Raw genomic sequence first — 14,459 nt, 5'->3', positions numbered from 1 at the left:
TATGATCCTTTCACCGTCATAAATCATTAGTATCCAATAATAATCCTTCAAAGCCGATGATTGATGTATAGCCCTTGCCAGGCATTGTAATCACGTTCAAACAAACTGCATGATTTCAGAAGTATGTGGCATTTCCTAAAACAAGGTTAATTAATTCCTCGTAAAACAATGATAGAAGATTTACTGATCAAAGTCACAACACGCAGACACACAAACCCAATTGCTTGATTTGATTTTAGTCCTTGCCAGGCAGTGGAATAACATTCAAACAAACTGCACGATTTCAGAAGTACAAGGCATTTCCTAAAATAAGGATCATTAATACCTCATAAAACAATGATAGAAGATTTACTGGTTGAAGTCACAACATGCACACACACACACAAACCCAAATGCTTGGTTTGAATTTTGCAGCTTACAGTGGACTTTGACCGACCTCATTATCAATTAACGAAAGGTTATTCTAATAGGTTATAAAATGAAGTTACTTATCACATTACATGAAAAAGCATGGTACTCTTTTGCTTGTAATGGATGGGTTGGGCCTTATAATACAGATTGAATGTATACAACTGCATACACATATCCATAAAAAGAAATGACAGAATACACAAAATGAATGATTTTTTTTCACCAATCAAGTCACCTAAATGTTTTTTTATTGAATGTACAATACCACAATTTCATTCTCAGTTGCACATTCCTCACATTCACAGTTATTCTTAGAAAAAACCACATTGCAGATTTGCAAACACGAGGGCTAGAATACCAAAATAGGAAAGACATAATCGTCACAATTTGATAATTGAATCTATATGGAATGTTGGAAGAATTCAGTAATATTCACATTTTGGACAAACTTTAAAATCCATTCAGCAGTGTGATTCTTTCTTCCTATTTTTAATTCCTACAGTATTTTTTTTTCTTATTTACCATCTCCTTTATCTTCTCCCTTGTCCTGATCCTATTTTGGTAAAATTGTGATCTTCTTTGTGTATTAAATAATAAGAATTTCCCCTTCTTTTTCTTTAAGATTATTTTATCTTTGTTTTCCATCAAGTCCTCCTTTACTTTCACCCCATCCTCTTTTTATTTTGTTCTATTATCCCATGCATTTGTTTTCCCCTTTCTTTCTTATAGATTATTCTTGTTTCCTCCTCTTCTCTCCACCTTTTCCCTTCCACTTTCTGGCCTTCTGTTCTCTCCTTGTTTTCCTCCCCTCCCTCCCACTCCTCCCTAGAGCCCTCCTTTTCCCTCTCCTTATATTCCTTCTCCCTCCCCTCCTCCTCATCCCTCTCCCACTTTCCCCGTCCTTCTCCCTAGCTCCTTCATCCTCCCTTCCCTCATTTTCCCCCATCCTCCTCCACCTCCCTCCTCTCTCCCTTAACCTTCCCCCTGCACCCTCTCTCCCCCTTCCCCTCATCATCATCCCTCCCTCCTCTCTCCCCCTCCCTCCTCTCCCCCCCCCCCCCCCTCCTCTCCCCCCCCCCCCTCCCTCCTCTCCTCCTCTCCCCCCTCTCCCTCCTCTCCCCCCCTCCCTCCTCTCTCCCCCTTCTTCTCCCCCTGCACCCTCTCTCCCCCTTCCCCTCATCATCATCCCTCCCCCTCCCTACTCTCTCCCCTCCCTCCTCCCCCCCCCCTCCTCTCCCCCTCCTTCCTCTCTCTGCTCCCTTGCTCCCCCTTCCCCTCATCATCATCCCTCCCCCTCCTCCTCATCATTCTCCTCCCCTCGACTTACATCTTCCCTCCCCCCTTCCACCAAACCCTAATCCCTCCAATTATTTTCTCTCTTGGGCCTTGATCATTCTTCTTATTCCCAATCCATTTCCTTCTTCAAAGGTACACTGCAGACTGATTAGTTTGACAAAAAAATAACACACTTCAAATATTAATTATTAATCAAATTAATCAGTGCAGATATTAAATAAGTGCACTTCCCCAAATAGAAAAAATGAGCAAGCAACAAGCGCATTGTTCGAAAGTACCATATGTGATTCCCTATATGTATATTTCTACATGTATATATATCTTTTTCATATTTTCAAATTCTCAAAATGTTCTTGAATTAGAATCAAATATCTAAAATAGTGGAATGTTATGGCATGGTTGTTAGGTGGCTCTATAAGCAATATTTCTTAACTTTCTTTCAATATTACAAATATAGCTTGATTTACATGTATACAGGGACAAACAAAAAGTGATAACGTATGTTTTAAAAATCATTTAAACTAGATTGACCAAGGAAAAGATGTCCCAGTCACTGACAACCCCCCCCCCCCAAAAAAAAAAAAGAATTATAAAGGTCAAGTTCATCCCCAGAAACATATGGAGCACCTCTTGGCATTCTCTTCTGCATTCCATAAAATTCTACATCTAGCAGCACTGCTGATAATGAAATCAAATGTGATGAATAAATTTTCACAAACAACACCATTTCATAATGAAATACAAAGTTCCTTGGCCCCAAATGACCTTTGAACCAGATCATGTAAACTGAAAGTCATGACAAATTATTAGTGATTATGTCTTAGACTTAGTGTTGACACCATATACCTTTTTACTTTCAAAGTTATGATATTTCATAACTTTCAATGTTGATAACACAATATGGGCAAAGTTCATTGACCCTGAAATGACCTTTAATCTTGATCATGTGGATTGCAACTCATGCAATTAACCTTGTGCCATTACATGTACATCCAAATTTTATGAAATAGGTCCACATACTTTGATTTGAATAAATAGAGAAAAATTCCCCAAAATTTGAAGTAAAATAAAACTACAAAATATCACTAAAGGTGGCGAATTCCCCCCCCCCCCCCCCTCTCAAGTTGTTGATATGGCAGCACAGTTTCCTACACATTCAGAAAATGCACAGCAAAAACTGTGGTGTTAACCGGTGTACATAGAGGACCACACCAGTTATTTTACACCGGTGTTAAATTGGTGGTGTTAGTTTTACACCTATAGGTGTTATTACAACACCTTTTGTTGTTACATTTACACTCTTTGGTGTTACATTTAATCTCTAGGGTGTAATTTTAACACCACAGGGTGTGGTCCTCTATTAAAACCAATTGGTGTCAGTTTTAACACCGCAGTTTTTACAGTGTGAATTGTGCATGTCATTACCCCAACATTAATGTTTAATTTGGGCCAAATTTTACGAATGATAAAAAAATGAGAAAGTAATTTGAGCAGCGATGAGTTTCCTGGGATATTTCCAATAATGTGCTGTTCCAATGGCAATACAATTTCAACCACATTTGGAAAATGGGAATAGCATGTTTAATACCCAAAGACCAATGTTGGTGCCAGCTATCATGAGCACTAGTGAAAAAACTGGGAAAGTTGTTTGATCTGCAATGGGTTTTCCTGAGTTTTTGGCCAAATTGATATCATGGCAACAAGATATTATGCAAAAATATGTGTGTCTTGCCCATCTTTGGATCAAGATCAGCGTCTGTGTCAAATTTCATGAAAGTTGGCACTAAAACTGATGAAGTTCGAACTGTAACTTTTTTGTCACCATGGCAACACAATTTCCGACAAGTTAAAGAAATATGTCTTGCATATCTTTACCCTGAGACCGATGTATGTTCAAAATTTAATGAGAATCGGGTAAAAAATTGAGGAAGTAGTTTACAAGATTTTTCAGCGCCTTACTTATAATTTAGTTTAGATTAAAAAAGGATGGACTATGAGTAAAAGAACTAGAATGAACTATGTAAACTTCTGTTTAAAACATAAAAATAAAAAAATCTGACTGGGCGTGGCCGATCACCTACAGTTTAAGGGACAATGCCCGGTAGGCACATAATTCACAAGCCACCATCTTTCACAGGCCACCATCTCCCAGACATATTTTATCTTATCTACATAAAAACAAGCAGGTATGGCCGTTCACCTACAGTTTAAGGGGCCAGGCCCAGAAGGCACATAATTCACAGGCCACCATCTCCCAGCAAAAGTCTACTAAAGCTTTCTACACTACTGTTTAAAAATAGGTTTAAAATAAGACTGGGTGTGGCCGTTCACCTACAGTTTAAGGGACAAGGCCCGGTAGGCACATAATTCACAGGCCACCATCTCCCAGCAAAAATGTACTAAAGCTTTCTACACTACTGTTTAAAATAAGGATGGGCGTGGCCGTTCGCCTACAGTTTAAGGGACAAGGCCCGGTAGGCACATAATTCACAGGCCACCATCTCCCAGCAAAAGTCTACTAAAGCTTTCTACACTACTGTTTAAAAATAGGTTTAAAATAAGACTGGGTGTGGCCGTTCACCTACAGTTTAAGGGACAAGGCCCGGTAGGCACATAATTCACAGGCCACCATCTCCCAGCAAAAATGTACTAAAGCTTTCTACACTACTGTTTAAAATAAGGATGGGCGTGGCCGTTCGCCTACAGTGTAAAGGGACAAGGCCCGGTAGGCACATAATTCACAGGCCACCATCTCCCAGTGAAAGTCTACTAAAGCTTTCTACACTGTTATAAAAAGGTTTTAAAAAAGACTGGGCATGGCCATTTGCCTAGAGTTTAAGGACAAGGCCCGGTAGGCTCATAAATCACAGGCCACCATCTCCAGCCAAAATCAACTATGCAAACTTCTGTTTAAAATAAAATTTTAAAAAATCTTACTGGGCATGGCCGTTCACCTACAGTTTAAGGGACAAGTCCTGGTAGGCACATAATTCACAGGCCACCATCTCCCAGCAAAAATATACTACAGCTTTCTACACTACTGTTTAAAAAAGGTTTAAAAAAAAGACTGGGCATGGCCATTCGCCTAGAGTTTAAGGACAAGGCCCTAGGCTAATAAATCACAGGGCACCATCTCCAGCCAGAATCAACTATAAACTTGTTTAAAATAAATTTTTAAAAATCTTACTGGGCTGGGCCATTCACCTACAGTTTTTACAGGCAAGGCCCAGTAGGCACATTATTCATAGGCCACCGTCTCCCAGCAAAAATCTACTAAAGCTTTCTACACTACTTTTAAAAAAAAAAGGTTTGAAATAAGACTGGGCGTGGCCGTTCGCCTACAATTTAAGGGACAAGGCCCGGTAGGCACATAATTCACAGGCCACCATCTCCCAGCAAAAATCTACTAAGACTTTCTACACTACTGTTTAAAGGTCAAGTCCACCTTAGGAAAATGCTGACTTGAATAAACAGAAAAATCAAACTAGCATAGTCCTGAAAATTTCATCAAAATCAGATCTATGTAAAATAAGAAAGTTTTACAGGTTGGCTTATTTTTATTTTCACAAAACAGTGATGAAATGCACAATTAGGTGAGTCAGTCGATGATGTCCATCACTCACTATTTCTTCTGTTTCTTATAATTAATAATATACAATATTTCATTTTGTAGAGATTTGACAACTTGACTGAACCATATAGTATTAAACAAGGCTAATTCTACATGTTCAGGGAGAAATTAATCGTATCACTTGACAATGAGGAGGAAATTAGAATATTTCATTTAATAAAATACAAAAGAAATAGTGAGTGGATGACGTCATAGTCTCCTCATTTGCATACCAGCCAGGATGTGCATATAACTGTTTTGTGAAATTAAGTGAAACATTAAAATGTCATAACTTTCTTATTTTACATCCGATTTGGATGAAATTTTCAGTGTTATGCTTGTTGGATTTTTCTCTTTATATTCAAACCAACTCTTTATTGGGGTGGAATTGTCCTTTAAAAAAAAGGTTTAAAAAAAAGACTGGGCGTGGCCGTTCGCCTACAGTTTAAGGAACAAGGCCCGGTAGGCACATAATTCACAGGCCACCATCTCCCAGCAAAAATCTACTAATTAGCTTTCTACACTGCTGTTTAAAAAAGGTTTTAAAAAAGACTGGGCGTGGCCATTCGCCTACAGTTTAAGGAAAAGACCCAGTAGGCACACAATTCACAGGCCACCATCTCCCAGCCAGAATCTACTATCTTACCTATAAAACTACTGTTTAAAATAAGGCGGATGTGGCCAATTACCTACAGTTTCAGGGGCAAGGCCCAGTAAGCACATAAATTCCAGGCCACCATCTCCTAGCCAGAATCTACTATTTTATCTACATGTACCTGCTTACAAAAAGAGTGGACTGGGCCATTCACCTAGTTTTTACAGGCAAGGCCCAGCAGGCACATAATTCACAGGCCACCATCTCCCAGCAAAAATCTACTAATTAGCTTTCTACACTACAGTTTAAAAAGAGGTTTAAAAAAAGACTGGGCGTGGCCGTTCGCCTACAGTTTAAGGGACAAGGCCCGGTAGGCACATAATTCACAGGCCACCATCTCCCAGCAAAAATCTACTAATTAGCTTTCTACACTACTGTTTAAAAAAGGTTTTAAAAAAGACTGGGCGTGGCCATTCGCCTACAGTTTAAGGACAAGACCCGGTAGGCACATAATTCCCAGGCCACCATCTCCCAGCCAGAATGAACTATGCAAACTTCTGTTTAAAATAAAACTAATTTAAAAATCTGCCTGGGCGTGGCCGTTCACCTACAGTTTAAGGGGCAAGGCCCCGTAGGTACATAATTCACAGGCCATCTCACAGCCAGAATCTACTATCTTATCTCAACTACTGTTTAAAAAAAAACGCAGACATGGCCATTCACCTACTGTTTAAGGGCCAAGACTTGGTAGGCACATATCAAAATCACAGGCCACCAGCTCATCGCCAGGATCTACTATATCATCTAAACTGCTGATTAAAACAAGACTGCTTGGCAATTCACCTACAGTTTAAGGGGCAAGGCCCAGTAGGCACGTAATTCACAAGCCACAATCTTTCACAGGCCACCATCTCCCAGACATATTTTATCTAAACTACTGTTTAAAAACAAGTGGGCATGGCCGTTCACCTACAGTTTAGGGCAAAGGCCTAGTAGGCACATTACTCACAGGCCACAATCTTCCAGCCAGAATCAACTATGCAAACTTCTGTTTAAAATAAAATAAATTTCAAAATTCTGACTGGGCAAGGCAGTTCACTTACAGTTTAAAGGACAAGGCCCAGTAGGACAATAATCCACAGGCCATCTCCCAGCCAGAATCTACTGTCTTATCTCAACTATGTACTGTTTAAAAAAACGCAGACATGGCCACTCACCTACTGTTTTAGGGCCAAGACTTGGTCGGCACATAAATTACAAGGCCACCAGCTCATCGCCAGGATCTACTATATCATCTAAACTGCTGATTAAAACAAGACTGGGCTTGGCCATTCACCTACATGTTAAACAGGCAAGGCCCAGTAGGCACAAAATTCACAGGCCCCCCTCTACCAGCAAAAAACTACTAAAGCTATCTAAACTACAGTTTAAAAAAAGACTGGGCATGGCCGTTCACCTACAGTTTAAGGGGCAAGGCCCGGTAGGCACATAATTCACAGGCCACCATCTCCCAGCAAAAATCTACTAAAGCTTTCAACACTACTGTTTAAAAAAAGGTTTAAAAAAAGACTGGGCGTGGCCGTTTGCCTACAGTTTAAGGGACAAGGCCCCTTAGGCACATAATTCAAAGGCCACCATCTCCCAGCAAAAATCTACTAAAGCTTTCAACACTACTGTTTAAAAAAAGACTGGGCATGGCCGTTCACCTACAGTTCAAGGGGCAAGGCCCGGTAGGCACATAATTCACAGGCCACCATCTCCCAGCAAAAATCTACTAAAGCTTTCAACACTGCTGTTTAAAAAAAGGTTTAAAAAAAGACTGGGCGTGGCCGTTTGCCTACAGTTTAAGGGACAAGGCCCCTTAGGCACATAATTCAAAGGCCACCATCTCCCAGCAAAAATCTACTAAAGCTTTCAACACTACTATTTAAAAAAAGGTTTAAAAAAAGACTGGGCGTGGCCGTTCACCTACAGTTTAAGGGGCAAGGCCCAGTAGGCACAAAATTCACAGGCCCCCCTCTACCAGCAAAAAACTACTATTAAAGCTATCTAAACTACAGTTTAAAAAAAGACTGGGCATGGCCGTTCACCTACAGTTTAAGGGGCAAGGCCCGGTATGCACATAATTCACAGGCCACCATCTCCCAGTAAAAATCTACTAAAGCTTTCAACACTACTGTTAAAAAAAAAAGTTTAAAATAAGACTGGGCGTGGTCGTTCGCCTACAATTTCAGGGCAAGGCCCAGTAATGACATAAATCCAAGGCCACCATCTCCCAGCAAAAATCTACTAAAGCTTTCAACACTGCTGTTTAAAAAAAGGTTTAGAAAAAGACTGGGCGTGGCCGTTTGCCTACAGTTTAAGGGACAAGGCCCCTTAGGCACATAATTCAAAGGCCACCATCTCCCAGCAAAAATCTACTAAAGCTTTCAACACTACTGTTTAAAAAAAGACTGGGCATGGCCGTTCACCTACAGTTCAAGGGGCAAGGCCCAGTAGGCACATAATTCACAGGCCACCATCTCCCAGCAAAAATTTACTAAAGCTTTCAACACTGTTTAAAAAAAGGTTTTAAAAAAGACTGGGAGTGGCCGTTTGCCTACAGTTTAAGGGACAAGGCCCCTTTATAGGCACATAATTCAAAGGCCACCATCTCCCAGCCAAAATCTACTAAAGCTTTCAACACTACTGTTAAAAAAAGGTTTAAAAAAAGACTGGGCATGGCCGTTCGCCTACAGTTTAAGGGGCAAGGCCCAGTAGGCACAAAATTCACAGGCCCCCCTCTACCAGCAAAAAACTACTAAAGCTATCTAAACTACAGTTTAAAAAAAGACTGGGCATGGCCGTTCACCTACAGTTTAAGGGGCAAGGCCCGGTAGGCACATAATTCACAGGCCACCATCTCCCAGCAAAAATCTACTAAAGCTTTCAACACTACTGTTAAAAAAAAAAGTTTAAAATAAGACTGGGCGTGGTCGTTCGCCTACAGTTTCAGGGGCAAGGCCCAGTAAGCACATAAATCCCAGGCCACCATTTCCCAGCCAGAATCTACTATTTTATCTACACTGCTGCTTAAAAAAAAGTGGGCTGGGCCATTCACCTACAGTTTTTACAGGCAAGGCCCAGTAGGCATATAATTCACAGGCCATCTCCCAGCAAAAATCTACTAAAGCTTTCTACACTGTTAAAAAAAGGGAGGGCGTGACCGTTCACCTACAGTTTAAGGGGTAAGGCCTGGTAGGCACATAATTCACAGGCCACCACCTCCCAGCCAGAATCTACTATCTTAACTACTGTTTAAAAACGGAGGGCGTGACCGTTCACCTACAGTTTAAGGGGTAAGGCCTGGTAGGCACATAATTCACAGGCAACCATCTCCCAGCCAGAATCTACTACTTTATTTAAACTACTGCTTAAAAAAGACTGGGCATGGCCGTTCACCTACAGTTTAAGGGGCAAGGTCTGGTAGGCACATAATTCACAGGCCACCATTTCCTAGCCAAAATCTACTTAAACTCTGTAAACTAAGACTGTAAACTTAAAAAATAAAATACATCGGACTGGGTGTGGCAATTTATTACAGGGGCAAGGTAATTCACAGGCCACTATCTTCCACCCAAAATCAACTATGTAAACTTCTAAATTTCTCAAAATTGAGAAATGGCATTCATAAATCATGCTGTGTGTATGCACTGTTTGTGCACATTTTTTTTTGGGGGGGGGGTGTAAAAGCAATTTTGGGGAACCAGTAAATTTTAGGTTCCGACCAGTGGAAAAACTGGGCATTTACTGGTCCGATGAACAGTTTGGACCAGTAGAAAAAAAAAAGAGGGTAAGTGTGGAACCTGTCACATGCAACTACTTCCAAGCCAGAATCTGTTTAAACTATGTAAACTACAATTTTTAAAGAAAAATAAAAGAATCTGAACTGGCCTAGTCGTTCAAATACAGTTTAAAGAATAAAGTCTGTTAGGTGTGTAATTCACCGATCACCACGCCCCAGCCAGGTATATAAATCTAAGCCAGCTTATCTATTATTTACCCTGACTGGACATGGTATAGTTCACCTAGTTTGAGAAGTGAAGAGGCCACCATCTCCCAGCCAGAACCTACTTAAAGTATGTAAACAATAAGACTGGGCATGGCTGTTCACCTACAGCTTATGGGGCAAGGTCCCGAGGTATATACATCACAGGCCACCATCGCCCAGGTAGTATCTACTTATCCTAAAACTAGTAACATCCTGAAGGTGATAAATACACCCGCCTACATATCATTACCATGGCAATGCAGTTTCTAACACATTTGGAAAATCAATTTGGCATGCCTTTACCCCAAGATGAATTTTCATGAGCAATGATAAAAATCTCAGGAAATTGTTCGACCAGCAATGATTTTCCTAGGTTTGGGGGCAATTACTGTTCCAATTGCGACACAATTTCCACATTGGGAAAAAGGAAATTGCATGATTTCACCCAAAGACCATCGTTAGTGCCAACTTTCATGAGCACTGGCCAAAAACTGAGAAAGTAGCTTGATCCACAATGAGTTTTGCCTTGGTTTATGACCATACATGTACTAGGTGGTTACCATGGCAACACAATTACTCACAAATGCAAAAAAAAAAGTGTCAGCCACATCTACACTTCAAGACCAACGTGTGTGCCAAATTTCATGAAGAAAAATATAAACTGATGAAGTGGATTATTTTGCAGGATTTTTACCAAATTTTGGCCATACTGTTACCAAGGTAACACCATTTCCCCACCACACACAAAAAATATGTCTAGCACGTCTTTGCCTCAAGGACAAGGTGTGTGTCAAATTTCATGCAAATCGGTTAAAAAAAAGGAAGTAGTTTCAACTAAAAATTTTACTTAATTTTCGCCATATATGGTGTTACCATTGCAACAGGATTATCCACACTAGTAAATGTGTCTTGCATATCAAACGTAACTTGTGAGCCAAATTTAATAAGTGGTTAAAAACTGAGGAATAGTTCGAACAAGTGCAAGATTTGCAACACACAGACTGCCCAACTGACCACCCAACCGTATGCTGATTCCTATACACCCCATTTCATTTGGTGGGAGTATGAAATGTAGTGTTTTCAAGTTTTGGTTACTTTGTACAAAATAGTGATAAAAACAGCATAGCTGTATATAGAGGAGCCAATGATCACACTCCAACAATGAATGGTTCCCCCCCCCCCATAATGTAAAACTTTATTCGATTCTTCAAGGGAAATTTAGAAATTATGCTTTATTGTGAAAATAAGCGGGGGGGAAAGGTACATGTATAATCTTCTAATCTTACCCCAGATGAGATTTGAATGAAAGGTGTCGTGTTTTGCCTGTTTGACATTTCTCTATTCATTCAAATCAACTTTTTCTCATATGGACTACATGTTAGATGATGTTTAAAATAGAATTAAGCAAAAATTCAAACTAAATCTTCAAATTATTACTTCAGATTTCAATGACATTTCGGTGTTATGCTGGTTTCATTTTTGTCCATTAGCACAAATCAACCTGCTGTCGGGGTGAACATGACCTTTAGATTCAGATGAAGTATTAAATAAAAATATTTCTTTAAAAAAAATTGCAGAGTTGCTGAGACAATGATCACATACAATGTATGTGTGTTCCAACTGTTCCCAAAGTTAGTTTCTGTCTGTATACATGTAGTTCAGGACTTCAGGTCTCCCTGCCCTGCTCCTTCTATTTATTGATATTCCCTGCTTTTGACAACAGAGGGCAGTATATAACTTTTGACAAAAGTTGTGATAAAGTCCATTTTCATGAGAGAGCTCAATTTCCTTCACAACCCACATCCATTTTCACCATCTTAAAAATAGGATATCACATTGGGTGATTTCAAGTTCAGTGTTGACCTTTTGGTGTTGGTGTTAGGTCAATTTTGACACGATTATAACACCAAACATAAAATGAAGATGGTCCCGAAAAGTCACTCACTAGTTGTTGAGATATCAATAATGTGATCTGGATCAGTTTTACAAACTCTGGATAAGTTTTGAAGCAAGGGGGAGCAATCCAAATTTCAACACCAACACCAAGGCCAACATCGGACTTGAAATCACCCATTGTGTTGTTGTTGTTGTTAAGTTTGTTGTTTTATCTTGCATATAAGGATAAACTCATATCCATGCATGACATATTTTTATGGGATCAAGTTGTATAATAAATTTCTCATTTTTATGTTATATATCTCTTTTTTATTATGAAATTAAAAATTAGATGATTTGAATGACAGGGCTTATCTCTGCTGGATTACCAATTACTTTATATTTCTATAAACAAACAAATAAATCGATAAAAAAAGACATTATAAGCCTAGCATACACGCAGTTAAGAATAAGGGGAAATAGTGAAAGAAGGAACAAGACAGATGGATAAAAATATCAAAGTAAAAAAATAAATATATAAAATTAAAATAATTTGGCATTCATCAAAATAATAAATGAAATTCAACATACCATGGGACTGGGAGTAAAAGCTCCCAATTTCAGGTCGACTTTGTGACCTGAACCTATACAGCCCATTCTATATTTCAGAATTAAATTAAACGTAACAAAATATTTAATAGGTACCGGTATTCCCATAAGACCGCAGCAAATAATGAATAAAACATGGAATGTTAGTTGGATTAATGTCCCAAAGATAATTCCATTGTTAAATCAGTATTTAAAAAAAAAGAACAAAGAGAAATTCTTAAAAGTTATGATGGGTTGCACACAGAAAAAAAAATTAAATGGAGATTTCCATTGAAATTTATCATAAATGTACAGATGTATCCATAGGTTTTTTAATAATAAAGCATTAGTTTTGTTTGTGTTTTTGTTATTGGTGCAGTAATTTTGTTGTTTGAAAGTTTTTATGGATATAAATGTATTTTGTGGTACAGATATTGTGTATTTTCATTGTATATCACTCAAAGGGTTGATAGAAAAAATAACATTTTACAAGTAAAGGAACTTGTATGATTTTCAAGAAGGGAAAATGTGATTACAAATTTAAAAGCAAGCAAGTAATTTTGAGGATTAGCATAAAGTGTTAATGGTTCAGTTTTTTACAAAAAACAGTTTATTCATTGTTACGAATTACAGATTATTAACCACGCAGTGAAAAGAAATAACACAAATTATCAAGACAATCACATTTTGATCATTAGGTTGCAGTGTTAATATTCAAAGGTACAGATTGAGACATACAAAAGTTTAGCAATTACCAAAATACCCCACCAAAATTTCACACAGCACAAACGTCAATGAGTAGAGCAAGGGGTTAGTTTAATAGCGTGAAAAAGCACATAATAAAAGTATTTATTAAAGAGTAGAACACAACCAGCATATTGTAATTCATATACAGTGAAATAGAAATATAGTTTTAAGGACAAGGAAATTATGTGACATCCAAGAAGTTATTTGGCAAAGGATGTGAAAAATCCCGTTATACATTAATGTACAGATGTTTACATGAACACAATTGTATCATTTATTGTGAGAATGTACAAAATGTACGAAGGAATGTGACAATGTGTACACCCAGTAGTATTCAAATAAACATGACATTTACATGTAATATCACAGCAAACATAATATCATAGAGGTAGAGAAGGAGAGTTTAGATTCACACAAGATTATTATCACAACCATAACAAATTATTTTTTCAAACATGATACGCACCAACAATTGCGACCCATTCGGGTCCAATTTTGTCATGCAAATTTCAACAAGCGGCAGTCAACGCATTCCGTGTTTCATATGAAGGACGGTCAAGAATCGAGGTAACATGATTTGTGTGGGAAATAAAATCAAGGTTAAGATTAAATTCACATGTTATATATGGGGCATGCATGCAAAAATGGGAACAAATCCAACAATATATGTGTACAGTATCTACAGTATTATTTTCATATCCAGCAAAATACACAAACACTTATCCATTATGTTTTGCACTGTATTATTTTCAATTGGTTACATATTAAATTTAAAAAGAATAGTTCACTCATGCATGAAAAAAATAAGCAGACTTTCAACATTGGTTACTGAGCATAACAAGTAAAAATATAGAAATCCCAGGCCTTAGTTAAATTTAATTTTAAATTCTGTTTAAAGGCAAGACCAGAAAAGGGCTCATTTCTATAAAGGGGAAAGTAATAAAACAGCACCAACAGCCACGGCCTTCAAAGGCCTTCGATTAGTTTCAGCCCTGGAAATCTTTCTAACATCACTGTAGTTTGAGTAGAAATTAAACTCACAATGTATTGAAATTTATATTTTGAGACTTTCAGAAAAAAAATCCCCTTTAATTGAATTGATTTCTAATTTGGATGCACTCTCCCCAAATAACACTGGGAATGGTTTGTACACAAATGTAACTAATACTAATGTTAATCTACATGTACATGTATAGTATTACGGAACACCAATGTTCCAAATTTCCACAATGAAATCAAAAACATGTCAAAGTGGGGTTGTAAAATTTCCAAAACTACAATATTAACTCAGATACATATACATGCTC

The 14,459-nt window shown here is 38.3% G+C and overlaps 1 protein-coding gene across 1 annotated transcript in view; it reads right to left on the bottom strand.

Annotated features, from left to right (window-relative positions):
* LOC121421533 overlaps window positions 1–14,459 on the bottom strand; it is a 52,083-nt gene that overhangs the window by 11,875 nt on the left and 25,749 nt on the right. Inside the window, exon 3 of the mRNA XM_041616275.1 lies at window positions 12,409–12,475. Coding sequence (XP_041472209.1) covers window positions 12,409–12,475 — 67 coding nt within the window. The remainder of the gene's footprint in view (window positions 1–12,408; window positions 12,476–14,459) is intronic.

This window comes from Lytechinus variegatus, chromosome 9 (assembly GCF_018143015.1).
Source record: "Lytechinus variegatus isolate NC3 chromosome 9, Lvar_3.0, whole genome shotgun sequence".
Lineage (NCBI taxonomy): Eukaryota > Metazoa > Echinodermata > Echinoidea > Temnopleuroida > Toxopneustidae > Lytechinus > Lytechinus variegatus.
The sequence above is the reverse complement of the archived record's forward strand: the minus strand, read 5'-3'. Positions and strand labels throughout refer to the sequence as shown.